At 55.6% G+C, this 23,738-nt stretch overlaps 1 protein-coding gene and 1 non-coding gene across 2 annotated transcripts; both read right to left on the bottom strand.

Annotated features, from left to right (window-relative positions):
• Positions 1 to 1,574: 1,574 nt before the first annotated feature.
• Positions 1,575 to 3,625, bottom strand: LOC121082381. The gene is made up of 3 exons (XM_040581709.1): positions 2,821 to 3,625; positions 2,484 to 2,724; positions 1,575 to 2,366 (listed from the first exon to the last, which is right to left on the bottom strand). The coding sequence occupies exons 1-3, from the start codon at positions 3,623 to 3,625 to the stop codon at positions 1,607 to 1,609; spliced, it is 1,806 nt and encodes a 601-aa protein (XP_040437643.1). The 3' UTR covers positions 1,575 to 1,606.
• A 17,203-nt stretch (positions 3,626 to 20,828) lies between these two features.
• Positions 20,829 to 20,913, bottom strand: LOC121082382. Its single transcript, XR_005826003.1, has one exon. It is a non-coding gene; the product is annotated as a small nucleolar RNA SNORD45 (small nucleolar RNA).
• Positions 20,914 to 23,738: the final 2,825 nt, after the last annotated feature.

Here is a 23,738-nt window from a genome sequence, read left to right as displayed (position 1 = left end):
CTGCCTGCGTGACAGCAGGAATTATGTCTGCAGCTGTGCTTCTGCGCACTTCGAAACTGCCTCCGTTTCTTTGCTTAGCCAACCAGAGAAAAAAGCCAAAAAACCCTAAGCTGAGTTGGCAACAGTGTCTTGCTGTCCTCTCTGAAGGAAGTAATTTACCATCATCTCGCAGCTTTCAAACGTGCACCAAGTGTGAAGAAGAACATGACGTGCACTGTCCTAAGCTCTCAGCAGGTCAGGTTTTGCTGTCCTCTGGAAACTGTCTAGCTCTTCAGTTTTTCTCCACGAAGGGCACATTGTTTGGAGTAGTGGTGAGGTGGCCCCCCAGATACCCCAGCTTTGTTTCTAAGTGCTATTAAAGTATTTTGCCTCCTGAAGAGACTGTGTTCCTCATGAGGAACAGTTACTTCTCAATAAAGTGACCCCCTTTCCGTCTAAAGGGATGGAGCTTGAGACTGTGGAGGTGGAGGTGCTTGGTGAGGGAGGCAGTCAGGCAGGGCCAGTCTGGGGTGCGCAGCTGCGCAGGGCAGTGACGGCACCCGTGTGCCTGGCGAACGCTTCTCTCGCAGTGTCGCAGGGAGAAGGTGTGAGGGTGCTGGGAGAGAGCCGGCGCCCCTGGGAATGACAGCAGCTAAAGGTGAGGGCTGGCTGCGTGGGCAGCAAAGGGTGAGCCAGCCACTCCCTTTGCAAATGCAGTGGAGAGGGAGGGAGCCCCTCCATCAGCGCAGCAACGTCTGCTGGGGCAGGGCCGGAGGCACCGGCGCCCAGGGCAGGGCTGGCAGGGGGTCTGAGAGCGCCACTCCGCCACCCCCTTGCTTACTGACCCTGTGGGGAAATCGCTTCGGGGGCAGCAATTAAAAAGTGCGTGCAAAGTTTTTAGGTCCAATTGGAACACTGAGAAGGGGTTCGGGGCCTTTCTCAGAGCGCCGCACGTTGCATGGTCATGTGTCATACACAGGGTTGGTGACTGGTTTCTCGCTTCTAATGCAAACGCGTACGCATCCTCAGTAGCACTGCTGAAGTGTTTTACGGACTACGCATGCTCCCCAAGTGGGATTTTGGCCTCTTTGGGGCAGAACTATTTCAGTTAGAGGTCCCCATCTCCCACTGCCACCATTATCTTTGTCCTATTTTAAACTCATTTCCTGTTGATGTCAGTGGATCCCAAGACCCGATCAGCTTGTGTTCTCTTGCAGCCAGAACTTTCCTCATTGGAAGTCTTCTTCCTGCGCAACTTAGATAACGGTGCTCTTTTCACTACCTGCTCTTTGTTTCTCACCCCTGCCAAGGCTGCCTCCCTTGATGAGAAGTCCCTTCATTTGTAAATACTTCAGAGAGTGGGTCAGCTCGGTGGAGGTGTCACCTCGACAGAGGGGAAGGTGGAGCCAGAGGGGAAGGTGGAGCGTCAGGTCTCTGCATGTGGCAGGGGCTGCATTAACCCTCATCTCCCGCTGCGCGAATGACCGCAGGCAGAGGCACTGTGCAAGGAACGTCAAACCTTTAATGAATTAAGAAAGACAGATCTGGTAGAGGGCCGGGGCTGCAGTGGGCAGGTGCAGGTCACACGTCAGAGGGATCTGTGCTCCACACCTTCTCTATCAATATATCAAGGGCGACTGGGGCAGCGTGGAGCACCTTGTCTCCTGGTGTTCCTCAGGGTTCTGGCTCGCTTGGTGGGCACATAGTCGCTATTGGATGGCCTCTGCTTGCTGCTGCCCCCCTGCTCCCCACTACAGCCCACTGCCGTGGCATCCCTGTGTGGCTTCCCCTCCCAGAGGGTTTTGGAGCTTTTTGCCACTGGGCACACCACCATCTTCTTCCTCTTCTTGGGTGGCATGCTGCCCCATGGGGACATCTCTGGCATCCCGAGGGTGTCAGCCGATGTGGGGCGCTTGGCCTGTTTGCCAGCAGCCTTGCCTGATCTGGGCACCACCCGGCAGGAGGAGATGCCCAGTGGTGGTGGCAAGTGGGTCAGAATGACCCGGGGCTGCCTCTGCAGCACCTCCTCCACCAGCTGGGCCATGCGGGGCGGATGATGCTGGGGTGCAGTCGGGGGGCTGGCCAGGGGACTCTTCAGCAGGATCTGCTGAGGACTCTCTGGGAGACCCTTGTGGGGACCCTCTGGGCATCCCTTCAAGGGGCTCTCCTCTGAAGTGTCCATAGGACCCTCCTGAGAGGGCTCCATGGGGCTCTCTGGCAGCCGGGTGGGGAAGACCGCTGCCAGCCCACCCTGCTTGCCTTTGGCGTCCAGCAAGGGGGATGTTGCCACCCTCTGCCAGGAGGGGTTGGTGTCCTCCTGCATTGCGGCCACCACTTGGTCCTTGGGACAGTTGCCCTCCATCATGCACTCCAAGAGGTCAGGGATCCTGTTGAGGGTGGTGGTCAAGACAGGGACATCAGGGACACCACGGTCGGTGTCCTCGCTGTCCCCCAGCCCTGCCGCCAGCGATTGCTCCTTGGAGCAGCCACCCTTTGCCACTTACTCTGAGAACTCCGGGAACTTGTTGAGGAGGGTGGTCAAGCAGGAGCCGCTGAGAACTTCAGAGAGCTCCAGGATGCTGTAGAGCCAGGCGAGCGGGTCACTGCTGTCCATGGCGGACGAATGCTCATCCTGAAACTGCAGGTTGTCCTCTGCCAGCTCAGGAAAGGCCTCGTTGAAGGCATCTGGCCCCAGCTCGGGCAGGTCCAGGAGACTCTCTGGGCTTGGCGGGGTGGTCACCACTTCTGAAAAAGCAAACGAAGCCAAGCCACCCCCAGGGTGATGCAAGCCTTCCTTGGTGCAGGTCACCCCTATGGGCTCTGCCACCCTGCAGACCTCACCTTGGTGCTTGGTCCTGCTTCTGCCAGAGAGCATATCCAGGGCGGGCTGGCAGGGGGTGGCAGCAGGGACGCCATCCTCACTGGCCACCACGTCGTTGTTAAAGGCCTCCAACAGCTTCTGGGCGCTGCCAGGATGGGTGCGGAGCACAGGGGAGACCTGCACGCGATGCTGAGCCGCAGGGTGTTGGGGTGGCAGGGGCCCAGCATGGGCAGGGACGTTCAGCACAGTGCAGCCCCTAGGGTAGAGGGGCTGCCCCTGGCCCACGTCCCATGGGCCCAGCCCCACTGGCTGGTGGGGCACAAGTGTCCACATCACCACTTGCTGTCCCCGGCCATAGGCAGGGGGACAAGGAGCAGGCAGAGGGGGCAGCTGCACACCGCTGGGGAGCTGCAGCACGTGTGGCAGCTGCACGACCTGCCCCGAGTCCCCCAGGGGCCCCTGCACCCCCTGCCAGGTTGCCAGGGCGGGCTGGTGGGTGACAATGTGGAGCTGGGAAGGCCGAACGGTGATCAGCAGCCCTGGGACAGAGGGCAGCACACCAGCAGTGACTGGTGGCGGCATGGTCAGGGTGGTGAAGCTCATGCCGGGCACCTCTGGTCCTGTCAGCAGCTGGAGGGGGAACCTCTCTGTGGGCAGAAGCAAAGGGGGGTGATGGGGTGAGATGCTGGCCGGCACAGCTGGTTGGGGGTTACCCGGAGGGCAGGAGCACCACGAGGAGCGTGCTGCTCTGTGCCGCGGCAGTTGGCCAGTGTGGCGTTTGTTGGGGCACACAGTGTTCTGGGGTTCCATCTCCATGGCGATCATTATGCCAGCACCTGGGTCAGCCAGCGTTGTGACGGTTTGACTTTTAATGACAGAACAACTTCCCAACTCAACGGTTTCCCATGCTGCTGATGCTTTCCTGCCCTCAGTGCTGATTTACCACCCCCACCATAGTTTCCCATCACAACTGTTTTTTGGTTTGGGAGTTGAGTTTCATGTGAAAGGGGAGTTTTCTCCTAAATTTCTGTTGATGTCAGTGGATCCCAAGACCTGGTCAGCTTGTATTCTCTTGCAGCCAGAACTTCCCTCATTTGAAGGCTTCTTTCTGCCTTCTTTCAGCCAGGGCAGGGCTGGGAGGGAGTTTGAGAGAGCCACTCCTCTACTGCCTTGCTTAGGGACCCTGTGGGGAAATTGCTTTGGGGTGGGGGCAATTTGAGAAAAGTGGGACCTCAGAGAAGCATAGTATTACAGGAAGCTTTTTAGGGTAAGAGACAGCTGTGGCTTTCAGGATGGCCGGCATTCACCATCCTAAATGTGTGTTGCCATGGCTCCCTAAGCAGCGCAGCCTGCAACCTCAGCACGTGCTGACAGGGGTAACGGGGGCTGGAGCGGAGTGGAGAGCCCGCGGCCAGGCTCTGTTATGCTCCTGCAGGAAGGGGAACTTGACGGTACCACAGAGCTGATGAGATGTCCACTGCCATGATTTTCCCTTTTATAACAAATTCTACCGGGGACGAGCAATGACGGAAAAGGCAGGACTATGGTTATGCCAGTACTTCACAGTCCCTTGAACTTGTTGTAGTTCCAGCGTACTGGATGGATTGTGCCCGGATTCTTTCTTTTCCAGTGTGTCTGGTGGAAGAGAGGCAGCTCCTGCAACCCACCAGACTCCTTGGAATTTAACTTCTCGTGCTGGCCCTTGGCACTTTGACTCTGGGACTTCCAGTCCCAACTTGGTTAGTGTTGCCCAAATGTTTTTCATTGCATCTGTAACGCTTTCTGGCCCTTCTGCCCCGCTGAGGATGCCATCGATGTATCGATACACTGTGAGGCCAGGTGGAATGGTGATCTATGCTAGGACTGTGGCCAGAGCATTGTGAGCGATAGTGGGGCAGTGTTTGTATCCTTGCGGAAAACTGTTTGAAAACATACTGAGTCCCGCTCCAGGCAAAGGCAAACCGGGCTTTTTCTTGTGCGTGGAGCAGAATCACGAGGAATGCATCTCTAACATGTAAAGCATCTAAAGCTAACCTAACATCTATGCTAACCCTAACGTCCCCCAAAAATCACTGGGTAGCTAGGTTACGGACAATGAAAGGAGAGGAAACAGAACTGGGAGAATGAAAATATCCCACTAAGTCAATTTTTTTGTCTACCTATACAGCAGAAGTGTTCTTTCATGTTAAAGTCAGAGTATGTTCTGATTTGCACTGCCCCACTAAATGGTTTTATGCTGGAAAGGTTTACTAAGAAATAATTGTTAGTGTTCTTCCTGGTTATGCACCCACATCTTATAATGAAAAAATTAGATGATAACGTCTTTGCTGTGCTACACTGTTCTATAACTGAGAGTTAGGTTGTGTTTTATTTTAAGCATTCTCAAAAAAATACGGATAGTTACAGCTTTTACTAACAGCACTGCGGCAAATGTGAATTCACAGGTGGGCTTTTAAGCCTCACCTCAGCATGTTTGGTGTAGGAACAAACATTACAAGTACTCTAGTATTTTTGCCAGTGCTTTCCTGCACAAATTGTATTAAAAGCATCGATTCTTCTGGTCTTCCATGCAGAAAGTATGGTGAGAATAAATCTGATATTAAAATGACTTCTTCAGATGTCAGAGGTTTATTTAGAAATGTCCACTACCTGTATTTTTTCTTATTTACTTGCAGCGGGTCGTAACAACCTGCAGAGAAGATATGCAAAGTACGTCATCCCTATTATTTCCATTCCTGGGTTATGATAGAATTTGGCACAGAATTTTAGATCAGTTGCAAAAAGTAGTGCTGGGCCACGCATATTCAGATTGATCCATGATCCCAGGTAGCTGTATGGGATTTGGTAATTTTCTTTAATAAGTAAAGGAAAACTGCATGTATTATAGAAATGAGAATTGAGTGAGACAAAGGGCAGGTCCAGTTCCTTTTCGACTACTACACAGAGATATTCTAACACATCAAATGAAAAGAATTTCTAAAGAAGTAGACCTTTCTGAGCTGGAGAAGAGGTAGATGAAATAGAAAAGATAGAACTAAAATCTGCAGCAAAATATTGCCTCTAAAGGAATATGTGTTGGGGTTTTTTTCTTTCACGAAAACAAACGAACAGTTACTCTGCGATTCTCCAGACTGGAAATTTGCAAAAAGCTGTGTAGTGTGGTTTTCAGTAGTATAAAAAGCAAAAGCTCTTCAGGGTTTCAAGTACATCTTTGCAACAGCTGTGAAAAAAATGCAAGCATGCAGATTGTTCCATTGTATGAAAACACCTTCATTTACTACTTATTTGTCATATAGGGAATAAACTAGCAGTGACGACCGTTGGAAAGTTTTAGGTGAATAAAAAAATCCTCCAAACCAGGAAAAAAACTGTGCTATCAGGTAGCTGCAGCTTTGCTGTGTGAGCTTAATATTCACATAGAGACTTTTTCTAAATGCATCACTTAAGGCAGGGATGGCTTCTAATTCTAAAAAGCCATTTGCCTAGAGCAGTCGCTCATGTGCCACATACAGGATTTTTATGCTAACACTATTAAATTTCCCTAGAAAATTTTCCACCTCCTTCAAGTAAATACAACCGACGTCCCTAACTGTCTCAGTTTCCTATTCCACCATAGGTTGCTGTATTTCAAAGACGAAGTTAACCAATGGCTGGTTACTAACTGAGGGCTCAAACCAATTTTTGCAGCAGTCAGGTAGAGAGTGGCCATTTAGTCTGGACCCACTGAAGTGCCAATGTAAATACAAACAAAATAAGGTCTATCAAACTTTAGATTCTCTAGCAAAACAACGGAAAGGATATGAAGAACTAGGTCTTCTCTACTGTCTGTTTCCCATATGTGTGGTGATCGGCTCCCTGGAAAACAAGAGGCTGGACTGGTCCTGGCTGTGCCCATGAGCTTGCCAGCTGAGTGCTAGGTGGTAGCAAGGAGAGCACCAGAGAAAAGCACAGACCCATTGACCCAGCACCACCGTTCTCATGTTCTTCATGCACGTGAGGCCTGTTAGCCATTGTACTTGTATTTATTCTAACACGGGACATCAGTCAACAGTCACAACACCAGTGGATTACCAGCACTTCTGTCATATGCTTCACATATAGTGTTAAAGGAGAAATTTACACAGACGTGGGTACCACTGGGTTTGCTTTAATCGCCCCTCAGAGCTGGGCCACCGCCCCAGCGAGTGGCAGAGAGCAAAGGGACACAGCACGGCTTATATACACTTATCAAATCATTAGTCAATGCCCGAGGTTTTTAGAAGTTTCCTTTGGTCTTGTCCATTCTGCAAATCCATCACCTGACCCTGTCCCTGTTGATTCATCTATTTGCTTCCAGTCTCTGCCTCGGTTCCAGGCTCCTCCTCGGATCGTGATCTTCTTTCTGCCTGCTTTAACTCGCACACTCCTTCAAGCACACTTAGTCTTTGAGCAATTCCTATTCACATATACTGATTTTTTTTTCTTGAAACATCTGCGTTTCTGCGAGCACCTGTGTGCACAAGTTGATCATCTGTTGTTTCTCTGTTCTCCCAGTGATTAACTGGACTGAGTGTTAAACCAGCCTTGGATTAGGGCTATACTGGGGACGAGGCCTGGTTCTGCCACTTAGCTGCTTTAGCACTTTAAATTTCTGAATTCAAAACGCATTTTCTTTAACAAGCAATACCAGAACAATGGAGACCAATTAACAATGGTTTGGTCACTGCTGTGACGAAATAATGACAATTATTATTTCTAGTGTAGGTTGCTGTATGTCATATTTATGAAACTAGGATTTGCCCGAAGAAAAATGTTCTATTTCACACCCACAGATGAGCTCCCTGAGATGAGCATCCACGTTTTAACAAGCCTTTACATCAAAGGCTGTAAACGAGCGTCAGTCTGCACAACCAGCTGGGAATCTTGTGTTGTTCCAGGCACATATTTTTGTCCCATTCAATACCTTGTCTGTGTGATTTGTCTTTTGTCTGTCCTGTGCTTTCCTGCTAAAGATTTATAGGCTTCAGTCTTCTGATACTGCTCCAGCTCCCGCATCTAATGCTCCTTATCTCTATCCGCTCCATCAAGGTGTTGCTGAAACAAAGAAGTCCAAGAGTAGCAGGGAGTTGCCTCCCTTTCAGGAGGAAGGGAAGAAAAACAACTTGCCACATGAAGTGCTGATCCATTTCACCTGTGCAAACAGGAAAGGAGTGAAGAAACAATGAGAATGTACGTGAGATGCAAAGACACAGGATTTCCGGATAATATTACTGTATTCTGGTGTGTGTCGTGTCCGTGTCTCCCCCCCTGCCCGCCTTTCCCTTTTTTTTTTTAATTCAAATCACTATTCTGTTAACTCTTTTGTTTTTAGATCAAGCTTTAACATTCAGACCTGTAACAGCGTGGTTCCAATACGCCCTTGTTTTTGTACCCCATGGACAAAAATGCACTACCATTCTACAAGCACACACTTTTCCCATCTGAGAGGCGAACAAAACATCATGGCTATTGGAAAAGAGTAGCATAAAGGTAAAAGAGCCTAGGTGATATCAATTTAAGCTAGCTACGTTTAGGTTAAAAGAAAACTTCAGGCTAGGAAGAAAAAAAATATTTCACACGTGCATAATAGAATGAGCTTAACTGGAGAACTCTTTAGGGGGACCACTGAACTGAAAACCATTTAAGGAGTGGTCACAACACTTGCTAAAGGGCTCTTTTCCAGAAAAAAAAAAAAGTTGTTGAGCAAGTTTTTCATCCAATGAGTTTAAAATGCAATGGAAATAAGTATTCAATCAGAGTGAACATTAGTCACTGGGCATGCCTTTTTATTTTCATTACGTCATCGCAACAATACATGCAATAGTTATAAATTTTGTGCATTTGCAAACCTGTTTTGATGCTGTTGAGGACACAGTTAACATTCTAGATTGGGGTGCAAATTTAGTGATGCTGGGTTTGCATTTCTTTTGGACACTGTATTCTTCCAGAAGACATTAATTCTTCTCTTCTGTCTCCAGCAATGTGCTGCTGACAGAGTACAGTAACCGACTCAAAAACAGCAGAAGTTTTCCCTCAGCTTGTGTCTTGGATGGATTGTTTTGAATCAGTAAGGAGGAGTTCTACTGTACTACCTGTAAGTAGATGTCCTAGGTTTTCTAGCACAGATCTATACAGTTCTTTAAATATTTCTTTTTATATATATATATATTTCTTATAAAACTTAAACAAGAAGAATGATTTTTAGGGTGTTTGCTGTATAACTATAGTAATGGTCTTTTTCTAGGGGAGACTCGCTCTTTGGTCAGCTCAACCACTCCTTATTTCAGTCAGTTCCAGCCAGCTCAGCGGTCCTTATGCTCACCAAACACAACAAGCAGTAGCAGGACTGCAAGGCTGGAACAGGGGAAGCGCGAGACTTTCCCTTCAACTGTGGTATCGGACAACTAGTTTGCTGTTGCTGCAGCTCAGACACTTTTCCCCTGGGTTGCGGGACACTCACCCACACACAGTAGTATACTATTGTTACCGATTTGTTAATAAGTTAAGATTGATTGACTTTATTTGATTGATTATTTGATTTTATAGAATTATTTTATAGAATAGAAATATAGAAGGATAAAAATATATTTTGAGGAAACTTATAATTGCTCAGTAAAAGCTGCTATGAGACCCTCTGTACATCCTGTACCAAGGCCAGAAGAATGGGCTGGAATTATTGTTGAAACTTTGGTAATAACTTTAGGGTTTGAAAGGTTTCTTTGTATCTGACCAGTCTTCTGTATAAAGAAAGTGTATTGAGATGTCAGAAGAATATGAGATTAATGGAAACTGGGGAGAGTCGACTGGAACAGCTTGTGGTTACCTGCCAAGAAACCGTGAACTTTAGTAGCAGGTAATTCTGGCAGGGGGAGATCGCGACCACTGACTCACATACCACCTACCCAAATCGTACCCCAGACCCATTTCTAGACCTTTCTAAGCTCTACTGCGCAGAATCGGATATAGGAGGAGAATATGTTAATGATTTACGGGAAATATCATGGTTATGCATGAATACTTAATGAATATGTATGAATAAGTTCTATATATGGTGTCTGATTTTGAGACCTGGCGTGCGTTGATCGTGAGAGGACTCGCTCACCCACCCGGCCGTCAATAAAGAAGTGTCTGCTTATCTACATCACATTGGTGTCGATAAGTTCTTCATTCCGAGATTTCGGTAACACTATGACTCCACCACTTGCTTCGAGAACGACTTCATAGTCGTTAGCTAGCCAAAACCCGGCTCACGCAGCATTTTGGCTGCGGACAAGTGCAAAGGCAGCGGCTCACCATCTCGCCCCAGAAAGCGGGCAGCACAGCTCCTGTGGTGCGCTCCGCATGGCTACCGGGGCAAAGTGAGAAGCACCAGCACGAGAAGAAGCACCAGCCGCCCGTTCGAGCTGCGGCGGGCGGGGGCTGGGCTGCCGTTCCGCGCCGGGCCGGGGCTCGGTGCCGCCGCGGGCTCCCCTCAGCCTGCCGGCCCCGGGGCTCTGCGGGGGGGTGCGGGCTGTGCCCACAGCGGCTGCCTGGGGGGGCTCGGTCCCGAGGCGAAGCTGCTGGCCGAGAGCAGCTGCCGCTCGCTGTCACAGCCCCCCGGCCCGCCGCTGACTCCGCCTGCAGAGCGCTGCACTCGCTTACAGACGCGCTGCCGAGAGCAACCGAGCTGCCCCCCGACCGGCTGGCACAGCGGAAAGCAAATCCTCGCCGGAGGGTACCCGCTGCCGGGGGGCGGGGGGCGGGTGGGGGGAGGGAGGGAGGCAGGAGGAGGAAAGACCCCGCTCCCTTGTCCCACCTTTCGGCCCTGCCGCGTACTCTGCACCCCTTCACTCCGGTAACGGCTGACTTTCCCGTCACGGGGAGCGGCTGTCAACACAAGAGCTCGTGATGGCTTAGTGGTGCAAGGGGAAACCTAGTGGGAGCTTCCCCTAAGCCACATATTTACACCGCTCGTTTTTCCCTACTCAAAAAGGGCAGTCTTGCAAGGTCTCTTCTCTTTTGTAAAAAAATAATTTAAAGGTGCTGTTACTAACAGCCGCTTCCAAATGCAAACAGAGCAAATGCACCCGTTTCCCACAGCGAAACAGAGCGCATCATACGCAAAGGACTGAAATGCTTGAGGCACGTAGGTGCTTTTGCATACGGAGGCAATGAGTATGAGTGCCCGGGCTGCGAGTGGGCGAAGGGCAGAGCGCAGGGAACCCCGCAGCCGCAGCGAGCGCTCCCGGGGTCCGGTGGTGTAAACTGGGCTGAGACCCGGCCCAGGGCTCGCCCGGCCAGTGCTCAGCACAGGGCTGGTGGGGACCTGCTGCCACCTGGCGACCAGAAGTGGGTACTACACCTGCCCGGACCTAGACCCCTGGCACAGGGACACCCTGCGGCTCGAGACCGCGACTGGGACCCCCGCGGCTCGGGACCGGGACTCACGTGGCTCGGGACCGGGTCCCCTGCGGCTCGGGAGCGCTACCGGCATCCTCGGAACCGAGACCCCTGCGGCTCGGACCAGGGACCGGGACCGGGACTCCCAGGACCGGGACCCTCGAAGCTCGAAACCAGGACTGGGACCCCCACGGCTTGGACCGAGACCGGGACTGGGACCCTCGCGTCTCGGACCGAAACCGGGACCGGGACCGGCATTCTCGCAGCTCAGGACTGGGACCGGGACCACTGGGAGCCGTGACCCCCGCGGTTAGGGACCGGGATACCCCTCAGCTCGGGACCGGGACCGGGATCCTCGGAACCGAGACCCCTGCGGCTCGGACCAGGGACCGGGACCCAGACCCCCGGGACTGGGACCCCTGTGGCTCGGACCAGGGACCGGGACTCCCGGGACTCCCGGGACCGGGACCATCGACGCTCGAAACCGGGAACGGGAACCCCGCGGCTCGGGACCGGGACCCACGTGGCTCGGGACCGGGACTGGGACCCCGGCGGCTCGGGACCGAGACCGGGACCACGGGACCGGGACACCCAGCGACTCAGGACCGGGACTGGGACCCCCGCGGCTCGGGACCGCGAACGGGACCCCGGGGACCGGGACACCCTGAGGCTCGGGACCGAGAACAGGACCCCCGTGGCTCGAACCGGGACCCCCGCGGCTCGGGACCGCGACCGGGGCCCCGGGGACCGGGACCCTCGCTGCTCGGGACCGCGACCGGGATCCTCGGAACCGAGACCCCTGAGCTCGGACCAGGGACCGGGACCGGGACTCCCGGCACCGGGACCCCCGCGGCTCGGAACCGGGACTGGGACCCCCGCGGCTCGGAACCGGGACCGGGACCAGGACCGGGTTTCTCACAGCTCAGGACTGGGACCGGGACCCCGGGGACCGGGACACCCTGCGGCTCGGGACGGGGCCGGGACTCCGCGGCTCGGGACGGGGAACCCCGCAGCTCGGGACCGGGATTGGGACCCCCGCGGCTCGGGACCGGGACCCCGGCGACTCGGGACCTCCGTGGCTCGAGACAGCGACCGGGACCCGGTGACCGGGACCCCCGCGGCTCGGGACCGGGACCTCCGCGGCTCGCGACCAGGACCGGGACCCCGAGGACTGGAACCCCCGCGGCTCGGGACCGCGACCGGGACTCCGGGGACCCGGACCACCGCGGATCGGGACCGGGACCGGGATCCTCGGAACCGAGACCCCCGCGGCTGGGACCGGGACTGGGGCCAAGACCCCGGGAGCGGACCCCTGCGGCTCGGACCAGGGACCGGGACCGGGACTCCCAGGACCGGGACCCTCGAAGCTCGAAACCAGGACTGGGACCCCCACGGCTTGGACCGAGACCGGGACCGGGACCGGCATTCTCGCAGCTCAGGACTGGGACCGGGACCACTGGGAGCCGTGACCCCCGCGGTTAGGGACCGGGACACCCCTCAGCTCGGGACCGGGACCGGGATCCTCGGAACCGAGACCCCTGCGGCTCGGACCAGGGACCGGGACCCAGACCCCCGGGACTGGGACCCCTGTGGCTCGGACCAGGGACCGGGACCGGGACTCCCGGGATCGGGACTCCCGGGACCGGGACCCTCGACGCTTGAAACCGGGACCGGGACCCCCGCGGCTCGGGACCGGGACCCACGTGGCTCGGGACCGGGACTGGGACCCCGGCGGCTCGGGACCGAGGCCGGGACCACGGGACCGGGACACCCAGCGACCCGGGACTGGGACCCCCGCGGCTCGAGACCGCGAACGGGACCCCGGGGACCGGGACACCCTGAGGCTCGGGACCGAGAACAGGACCCCCGTGGCTCGAACCGGGACCCCCGAGGCTCGGGACCGCGACCGGGACCCCGGGGACCGGGACACCCTGCGGCTCGGGACGGGGCCGGGACTCCGCGGCTCGGGACGGGGAACCCCGCGGCTCGGGACCGGGACTGGGACCCCCGCGGCTGGGGACCGGGACACCGGCGACTCGGGACCTCCGTGGCTCGAGACCGCGACCGGGACCCGGTGACCGGGACCCCCGCGGCTCGGGACGGCGAACGAGACCCCGGGGACCGGGACACCGTGCGGCTCGGGACAGGGCCGGGACCCCGCGGCTCGGGACGGGGAACCCCGCCGTTCGGGACCGGGACTGGGACCCCGGCGGCTCGGACCGGGACCGGGACCGGGATTCTCGCAGCTCACGACTGGGACCGGGACCACTGACTGGGACGCGTGACCCCGCGGCTCGGGACCGGGAACCCGGCGGCTCGGGACAGGGAGCGGGACCCCCGCGGCTCGGACCGGGACTGAGGCCAAGACCCCGGGACCGGACCCCTGCGCCTCGGACCAGGGACCGGGACCGGGACCCCCGCGGGTGGGGATCAAGACCGGGACCCGGACCCCCGGGACTGGGACCCCCGCAGCTCGGACCGGGACCGGGACTGGGACCGGCATTCTCGCAGCTCAGGACTGGGACCTGGACCACTGGGACCCGTGACACCCGCGGCTCGGGACCGAACCGGGACCCTGGGGACTGGGACCACCGCGGCTCGGACCCGGACCGGGACCCCAGGGACCGGGACCCCCGCGGCGCGGGACGGGGACCTCTGGACCCCGGGGACCGGGACCCCCGCGACTCGGAACCGGGATCCCGGGACCAGGACCCCCCGCGGCTCGGAACAGGGACCCACGTGGCTCGGGACAGGGACCCCTGTAACCGAGACCCCCGCGGCTTGGGACCGGGACCGGGATCCTTGGGACCGGGACCGGGATCCTCGGAACCGAGACCCCCGTGGCTCGGAGCAGGGACCGGGACCCAGACCCCCGGGACTGGGACCCCCGCGGCTCGGACCAGGACCGGCATTCTCGAAGCTCAGGACTGGGACCTGGACCGCTGGGACCCGTGACCCCCGCGGCTCTGGATCGGGACCCCCGCGGCTCGGGACCGCGACCGGGGCCCCGGGGACCGGGACCCTCGCTGCTCGGGACCGCGACCGGGATCCTCGGAACCGAGACCCCTGCGGCTCGGACCAGGGACCGGGACCGGGACTCCCGGCACCGGGACCCCCGCGGCTCGGAACCGGCACTGGGACCCCCGCAGCTCGGACCGGGACCGGGACCAGGACCGGGATTCTCGCAGCTCAGGACTGGGACCTAGACCACCGGGACCCGGGACCCCCGTGGCTCGGGACCGCGACCGGGACCCCTGTGACCGGGACTCCCGAGGCTCGGGACCGGGACCTCCGGACCCCGGGGACCGGGACCCCCGCGGCTCGGGACCGCGACCGGGACTCCGGGGACCCGGACCACCGCGGATCGGGACCGGGACCGGGATCCTCGGAACCGAGACCCCCGCGGCTCGGACCGGGACCGGGACTCCGGGGACCCGGACCACCGCGGCTGGGGATCGAGACCGGGATCCTCGGAACCGAGACCCCCGCGGCTCGGACCGGGACTGGGGCCAAGACCCCGGGACCGGGACCCCCGCGGCTGGGGATCGAGACCGGGATCCCCCCGCGGCTCGGACCGGGACTGGGGCCAAGACCCCGGGAGCGGACCCCTGCGGCTTGGACCAGGGACCGGGACCGGGACTCCCAGGACCCTCGAAGCTCGAAACCATGACTGGGACCCCCACGGCTTGGACCGAGACCGGGACTGGGACCCTCGCGGCTCGGACCGGGACCGGGACCGGGACCAGCATTCTCGCAGCTCAGGACTGGGACCGGGACCACTGGGAGCCGTGACCCCCGCGGTTAGGGACCGGGACCCCGGCGGCTCGGGACCGAACCGGACCCCGGGGACCGGGACACCCCTCAGCTCGGGACCGGGACCGGGATCCTCGGAACCGAGACCCCTGCGGCTCGGACCAGGGACCGGGACCGGGACTCCCGGGACCAGGACTCCCGCGGCTCGAAACCGGGACTGGGACCCCCGCGGCTCGGACCAGGACCACGACCCCCAGGGCAGGGACCCCGGCGGCTCGGGATCGGGACAAGGACCCCCGGGCTCGGACCGGGACTCACCGGACTAGGGCTCGAGACCTAGACTGGGACCGGGAACCCCGGGATAGTGACCCTTGCGGCTCGGACCGGGCCGGGACCGGGAACCACGGGGCTCGGACCGGGACCGGGACCCCGGGACCGGGACCCCCGCGGCTTTGATAAATGAATTGTAAAGGCAAACCAGCTCGTTTTGGCACGACTTGTGGAAATGCATCCGTATCCTGTGCTGACGTGCTATTTTGTTTTGCTGCAAACCACACAAGTCTGCATCTCGAGAGGACAAGGTATTAGTCATCACCGGTGTCCTTACACAGCCTCTTTACAGCCTCACCGCCTGGACTGCAGGCGTGCTCTTGCCTTTTCCAGGCATCCGAGTGATGGGTTTTGCCTCAATATTGCCTCCACAATGTTTTATTTTTCCTCAGTATTTTCAGATGACTCCTAATACAGTTTCACATATGAAGCACTTTACTCACTTGCGTAGATCATTCAAAACAAAAAAAACCCACCCACCCACCATGAATAGTGTATCTACGTATTTTGCCACAATGCAGGTATGTTTTTTAATTATAATTTCCAATTCAGTACCAGGGTTAGTTTAAATAATTTAATTCTTTTTCTAAGTGCTTTACCGAAACATGTAACAAATTCTCCCTCTATGAATGCTCTGCCAGCGCATGCTATGAGCTTGGCAACTTGATCGCTTGCTCAGTGATGATATATTGAGCTGCTTTTGCTTCACAAAAGTTTTTTGCTGAGTTGTCAACCCATGTTTCAGTCTTAATATTTTAACTTTTCTCACTTGTCCGACCAAAGAATCATATTTACCTTTATGCTGAGTTTCGTAGTGTTGACGCAAATTGTATTCCTTGAACGCAGACACTGTATACTGGCATATCAGACAAACAGCTCTTTCTTTGTACTCCGTGAAAAAATAATCAGAAGTCCACTTTTCTTGGAATACCCCGCACTCGGAGTCCATTTTTCTTTTTCTTTGACATGATGGTGTGCGCGCGCTTCCCACTGGTGCTGGCTTGCTTGTCCTGCCCGGGAGCTGGAGGGAGGGAGGGAGGGAGAGATGGGGGAGCCGCCCCCCTCCTCAGCCCGGCCGCGCAGTCCGGACAGGGTGGCCAGAAGGGACTGAAGGGACTTTGCCGCACCGGGGCTCTGGCGACTCGCCCGAGCTGGCTGGGCCTCGCAGTGCAGAGGCTGCCGGCTGAGCCTGCCCGGCAGAGGAGATGCCCGCGCCTCTCGCCCGCCGCGCACCGCAGAGGAGGAGGAGGAGGAGGGGGAGGAGGGGGGGGAGGAGGGGGAGGAGGGGGGGAAAGGAAAAAGTTCCTTTCTTGAAAGTGGAATGGCAGAAGGTGCCATCGTGTTTTAACATATGTGGACAAAATTATTCTTTAGAGAGCCTCAGTTTACTTTTAATGACTCAAGAACCCAAAGCCAGAGTATGCGGTGCATTTGTAGTTTATCAGTTGAGTTTTTACTCCCAGATTCGTTTGGAGCACAAGGCTAAAGTGCATCTGATACCATCAGCACATGCCATTTAGCCCACAGCAATCATCCAGAAGCATCAAGTAACCTCTCTGTTATTTTCTGGCCGTAAAAGTGCTCATCCACAATGCAAAGCCAAACAGCTTAGCTTGAAACAAGAAAAAGCCGAGAGGGTTTACACAGCTGTCACCTAAAGGTTCCCAGCTGAGAGGCACGTCTACAAATGCTTTCGTTTCTCAAGCCTCAACTAAACTCCTGGCTCACTCTGGTGTGATCTGAAGAGCCCGAGACTGAGCGCTCAGCCATGGTGCTGGAGCAACGCCCACTGGTTTCCCGCTGCTGCCCCGACAGCCACTGCAGCATGAGCAAGGCAAGGTGATGCTGAGTGTCTGTGAGGAGCTCTCTCGCTAACATAGCCCCAAGGTCTTCTCAAGGTGGCTGTGCAGACAGAGAGTAGTAACGAGGAGCGGCTGGCATACAGTGCCCGTCTGCCTCTGCAGTCAGCTAAATGGTTAATTGCATCCTTGGCGTTGTTTTACACAATTCACTATTGTGCCTGGAGGCTCCTGCATCTCTGCTGTACATCTCCACTGAGGACCCAGAGATGGAGACCTGAACTTCTGCTTTGCCTAACAGCTAAATTATACTTTGTATAGAAAACTGATCACGTGGTACCCTTGGTGGCAAGTTGTATAGATCTGTGACCCAATGAATTCAGAGTTGCTCTCCAAAAGCTCTGAAGTTTACCAGTCTTATGGTTACAGAGTCCCTACAGGGATGCACACACTCCAGCTGGGTTCTGCGCTCTCTCCTGAACTATGAGCAAGGAGGAGGAGGAACTGAGCGTAGGGCTTCTCATTTCTTCCCCTTTCATGCAGCACAAGGCACTCCAGAAGCAGCCATGGCTTCACGGAGCCTCCTGGCCAAAAGACTTCGATCTTGAGGGCAAAGGCTGAAGAGTGCATGGAAGTGAGAGAGACACCGGGGCAAGCACGTGTCCCACCTTGCAACATCACTTGTTGGCATCTTCTCATCTGATCCCAGGCTGCAAAGGGTTGCAGCTCCACTTGTGAATTACTGGGTACCCTTACAGCGGTATTATCACGTAAGGAACAACGTTCGAGTAGCAAAAAGAAACGGCTCTGCCCTCGGCTGGGGAGGCACACTGGGACAGCCTCCAGCGCCAGACCATTTTTAGCAAAAGCAATCACAAATACAATTAACTTCTTAGCTGACTTGTCTACAAAGAGGGAAAGGCTCCATACGATAAGCAGCACTCATTATTACTCTGCTGCAGAATTTAGTTCTTCCAGAAGTAATACACTCTGTTTTGCCAGCATCTAACAGCAAACCATATAACGTGAAGATGCAGAGTTAAGGTACCTGTAAATGCACCGGTTTTGTTTCCTGGCTTTTGTGCTTCCCAGGGCTGTCCTTTGTTGTGCAGCTCTGATATTTTCCAATTTTTTTATATTTGGATATAGTAATTGCTAACACAGAGCCTAAGGCTAGCAATCATAACATCTATTTACAACACGCACACTGGCTGTGTGCACCTATTCCACCAGCCTCCCGTTTGCTTCAAACATGTCAGTCTCCCTGAGGACACGTTCAATGAGAAACCACCCCCCTACCCTGCAAAGCCCTGCTTTACTTGCTGCCAAGCCTCCTGCATCCCCCTGGGCAGATTACTTTTGGAAGGCTGGCCAGGGAATATTTACCAGCTATTGAATCAACAAAGTTCAGCCACATGCCAACGTTTCATGCTGTTACCTAAACGGTGTCAGAACTCTCAGAACTCCATCAAAACAGAACTGGTTTGCACTTTGGTATTAAAAGTTATGTCCAGGCCTGAACACCTCGTTGAGAGCTGGGCCACACAGCAGGCTCCTCTGGGCAAAGATTTCTTTTCTAAGCAGCCATTACGCAAGTACCAACCTGTGAAAAAAATCTGAAACTCAAAGAGAGAGAACCTTGATTTGACATAGTGCTCTTGCTGCATGTTCCATAGAAGGGAAGTCACCCACATCTTTAGATCTAACGGAAAGTAGGAAAGAAGCACCAAGTGCAAGGTTCTGCACGTGGGCTGGGGCAACACCAAGCACAAGCGCAGGCTGGGCAGAGAACGGATGGAGAGCAGCCCTGAGGAGAAGGACTGTGGGGTGTTGGTGGATGAGAAGCTCGACTTGACCCAGCAACGTGTGCTTGCGGCCCGGGAAGCCCAGGGCCGGGGTGGGTGGAAACTGGGGTGTAAATCCTGGGCCAAAGTTATTTCCTGCAGCTTAAGAAAACTGCGTGGGTCTGGTGATGTCTGGTCGTTGTTTTTAAACCCTCCCCCCCCCAGTCGGTATTTCTAATAACAAAGGATTAAAAGCCAGCAGGCAGCCCCGCGGCGCACAGGCAGCAGGCAGGCAGGTGCGAGCGGAGCCCAGAGCCCCCAGCAGCATCAAGGGCAGCACCCACCGTCGCAGGCAGCGGAGCGGAGTGTCCGCAGCAGCAAGAGCCCCGTGCACTGCCCTCCTGCGGGGCGCCCCCCCCTCACTGCCGCGGCCGCAAACCCCGCAAAGCCCCCGCAGCCGCGCACAAAGCGCGCACGGGCCGGCGCGGCGCTGGGAGCCGCCGCCGCTGCCGCGGGTCCCAGAGAAGGGCCAGGGGCCGGGGCGGCTCGTTGCCGCGCAGCCAGGCTCGCCCCTGCAGCCGCCCCACAGGAACTGGGACATGGCGCAAAGGAAGAGCGGCCGCCAGCTTGGGAACTGCTCCGCCGGGCAGCGGCCGCTGGGTGATACACGTGTCAGCAAGAACCGCTGGAACAGGAAGCAGCTGTTTCTTCCAGCTGTGACACGCTCACCCTTGGTCGTCAAGAACACGGAGAGAACACCGATGCGACACCCGTTGCCGTGCCAAAGCTCCATTTATTGCAGCACCGCTACACGTCTGACAAGGGAAGCCAGCTGGCAGCTGCTGCACGTCTGTCACCGCCAGAAAGCACCCCCGCTTCCAAGGTGCGTCCACCAGCAGACGGAGATCTAGGAAGAAAAGGGAACGCTGAGTACACAGCAGGGCTCGGGTATGTTTCCCTCGGCAGCGTACAGAGCAACCGCATTTCTGTCGGGCACTACAAAATACGCTTCCAACGGCAGACTAGAACCTGATCACCTGAGGCCGACCCTGCCTGGGCAGGGGCACAACAGGGCACACACGGGAAACCACATCCCGCCCTGCTCCCGGTAACAAGACTGTCGGTAAAAACATCTTTATTACAGAAGGTGCTACTTATTTAAAATACCTTATTACAAAACATCTTATTACAAAAGTTATTTTTTAAAAAGTAGTATCTTGTTACAAACCACCTTATTACAGAAGTTACTACTGGTTAAGAAAGATCTCATTACAGAAGCTGTAAGGAAAGGTTTCGCCTCAGTTCATCTTACTGCCCGGTGCTCCTGTAGCACATCCCGGCCACAGCTGGGAGCTACACAAGCCGAGGCGGTCCTGACAGTTTCTCTGCTCCCTTCTCGTGCGTTTCGCTCAGGGCTGGCTCGTATGAACACGCATGAAGCCATTACATGGATGGTTTAGGTGCTCTTCCACATGGATCTCCTGAACACCACAAGTAGAGGATGTGTCCCCTTTATCCTTCAAACAGTATTTTAACATGAACACAAATGTATAGCTATTAAAAACTTAACAACTCTGCACAGGCAACTGTTCATTGCGTGTGACCAAGGGATGATGTGACCACGGCCCTTCAAACTTTCGGGATGCCTAGGTGGGACTAAACGGTGCTTGCAAACAAAGAACATGCCTGCTCGTTAAGACAGGCTGGTCAAGTTTACCACCAAAACTCTACATCACCATTTGCCAACCCTGTCCAGCTTTGGGTCACCAGAGCCACACCCAGTTCACTTGAAAGCATCTCCTAGTAGCAGTATCAAGCTCAGAACTGTACCTCCCAGATGCCTACGTGGAAGAAAACTCAAACTGTGCCCCCTTCTCCTTAAGCTGGGTTACAGCTTGTGACAGGAATTTCATCCCACTGCTTGGAAAACCTCCAAGGCTGCAGCTGAAGGGAACTGGAGTTCCCTGCGTCTCAGAGTAATTCTAGAGCTAAAGTGGTGACAGACATCAGCTCTAGATCAGACGACACATGCCAGCACTCACCACTGACCCAGGGTGGCAACCTCCTTCCGTCCTACCCAAAGGTTTCAAACCCAACACACTGTCTTCCTACGGCAGGAAGCTTTTAATTTTTTACTTTTTAACTTTTTATGAATTTATAATTCGTAACACCATTAACGCATTCCTTGAGACGGGACTACAGATACATTATGCAGACCACCAAGCTGCCGTTTGGAAGTGCTGGAGCCTTATGGTGAGAAATTTTTTCTACAACAGAGCGAGCAATGGTGAATAAATAAGACTGAGACAGGGTCCTTTTCCTCGAGGGAAAAGCACGCAACACATCAGCAATTGTTGAACAGACGGGCAGAATTCTCAGAAAAAGCAACCCCTAACTCTTAACAAGAAAAAGAAGGTCATTCCTCTTAATAAAAGCACAGCTGTGCTGAAACAAGTCAACACAATGTACTCACCTGTCCTCCTCCCAGATGAAGGCACATAAGCAACATGTTTCTCTGGAAATGACACGCTTAGGGCATCAGGTTTTCTTACCCCATCCTTTCATGGCATCACCTTTAAAAAACACCAAGAAAAGGTCAGTTGTGGTGTTGGCTTGGGAGATTCCCATGCCTGGGGGGAGTCAGGAATTCCACAGTAGTAAGTGCCTCTTTGGACACAGACTTTCCTGAAGGTGCTCCCCGCCTCCAGACAACTCCCTGGACCCCGAGTGGCACGTACAGGTGCAAGGAGGAAAAGAACGTCAGGGAACAGACCAGAAACATTAGGGATAGGCGGGGGGGGGAAGAGAAGAAGAAAACCTAAAAAGAGACGGATACAGATGAGGACAGAGATGTAAAGGGAAAACCAGCCCTGGGCTGCAGGACAGAGGCGGAGGATGAAGAAAAGGGGAGAAGGAGAGGGAGTGGGACACAAGCAGAGAGAGTAAAAGAGAAGGGAGCAGCAGAATGAGAGAGAAAGACAGAAGGGAAGAGGGAGCAGACAGAAGAATAGGATGGAGAGCTACAGGGAATCAAAACACGATGGGTTTGTATGGCAAGGTTTGGGGAGGAGGAGGAAAAGGAGGAGAAAGAACAAGAAACAACGTGTGATCAACTGACCGCAGCTGCCGTTCCCCATCCCCCTGCGGGGAGGAGACAGGGAAATCGGCAGTAAAGTTAAGCCCCGTAGAAATGGGGGCTGGAGGGAAGGTGTTCTGAAGATTTGCTTTTCCTGCACATTCTCCTGCTCTGACTTGACTGCTAATCAATCGCGCTGATTTCCCCAGGTTCAGTCTGTTTCGCCCACGGAGGTAATGGCGGAGTGACCTCCCCATCCTTGTGCCCACTCGTGAGCTTCTTGTTATATTCTGTCCCCCCTGTCCAGCGGAGGAGGGGGAGCGGTAAGAGCAGCTTCGGTCCAGCCCGGGTCACACCCACACACACAAAATCAGAGCGGCCCAGGGAAGGGAGGGGGGGCAGAGGAGGGGCAGGGGGCGCCTGGGGCACACAAGAGGGGAGACAGGGTCCCACGGACCAGGACTCACCACAGCTCTCGCTTTGGTACCGCTGCGAAAATGTGCCGGCTCAGACGCGCCTTTCCCCCTCTCTCCTCCCTGCCTCCCTCCCGCAGAACGCCGGCCGCTCGGCTCCCCCGCCCCGGTAACCCCCGGGTGTCTCACGGCTCTTCCTCGCAAGACGCGGCTCCCGGACACGGCGCGTCGCTCCCTCGCGCACCGGGGGCCGCCCCAGGCGGTGGGTGACACACGGACCCCGCTGTGCACGCTGGCACCCGGCTGCTGCGGGGCTGGTCCCCCCCCCCCGCAGGGCCAGGCCCTCCGTGCCCGCAGCAGGAGGCAGCTGCTGCCCGCCCGCCCTCGGGTTCCCTCTCCTTCGCCTCTCCCCGGCCGGCCCAGCTCCCGCCCGCAGCCGGGCCGTGCCCCCGCTCCCCTCCCGCACCCGCGCCGCGGGGGGCGAGGCCGGGCAGGGACAACCCCCGCCAGCCCGAGGCGGCGCGGCCCCCGGCAGAGGGACAGAAGCGCGAGGGGCCGTGACCGGCGCCGCTCGGCCCCCGCCCGGAGCCGCTCCCGCCGCAGGCCCTTCCCGAGCGGCAGCGGGGGGCCGGCTGGCCGCCGCCACGGCAGCGCCGGGGGCACCTGGGGCTGGGGCCCGGCTGCGGGGGAGATGCTGCAGCGGGGGCAGCGGCGCGGGGCGAGCGGGGCCGCGGCAGGCTCGGGGGTCTGGCGAGCTGAGGAGGCGCCGGCGCCCGGGGGGCGGCCTCCTGCTTCCCCCCTGTTATAAATTGAGACCACAATTGATCATAATCCAATTAAAATTTTATTAATTATAGCAAGTAGAATATGAGCAAAGACAGCGCTGGACGGCAGGGGAGTCTGCGCTCCGCCAACTGCCGCCCTGAGCAGTTTAAACAGTCCTTTTTTATACTTTTTACTTTCGTGTTTATGAAGTAGTGGAGGTGTTAACCCCTTACTCGTATATCTTTATATGGGGTCGTCTGTCTTGTTTCTGTCTGGCGGTTATCTTCTCTTTTACAAGCAGCATCCTGGACATCTGGCGGTTATCTTATTTTTCACAAGAGGCATCCTGGATATCTGGCGCCTAGTCTTTACATTATGCTTAACATAAATCTTAATAAACAATATCCTATTCCATAGTTTCTTACAATCCCCCCCTTTTTTTTTATTTTTATCCTATTATTGTTTATTAGACACTACTTTCATTCTCGGCACTGCAAATAAACCTTTTTCCACAATCCCAACATTTATCATAACACTCACAAGGTAATACGTCACAATTACAACATACAAAACCAAAACTTAAAAATAACACTTTTTCTTAACACGTTCTCCTTTTTTTTT

The sequence above is a fragment of the Falco naumanni genome, unplaced genomic scaffold, assembly GCF_017639655.2.
Source record: "Falco naumanni isolate bFalNau1 unplaced genomic scaffold, bFalNau1.pat scaffold_88_arrow_pat_ctg1, whole genome shotgun sequence".
Taxonomy (NCBI): domain Eukaryota; kingdom Metazoa; phylum Chordata; class Aves; order Falconiformes; family Falconidae; genus Falco; species Falco naumanni.
This window is presented reverse-complemented; position numbering and strand designations above follow the sequence as displayed.

Excerpts from the sequence above, each read along its gene's own strand:
- LOC121082381 (XM_040581709.1), bottom strand. The coding sequence starts at position 3,625 with ATGATCGCCATGGAGATGGAACCCCAGAACACTGTGTGCCCCAACAAA. Across the intron at positions 2,725-2,820 it reads AAGCAGGACCAAGCACCAAG|AAGTGGTGACCACCCCGCCA; the intron begins GTGAGGTCTGCA and ends TTGCTTTTTCAG. Across the intron at positions 2,367-2,483 it reads AAGTTCCCGGAGTTCTCAGA|GATCCCTGACCTCTTGGAGT; the intron begins GTAAGTGGCAAA and ends CACCCTCAACAG.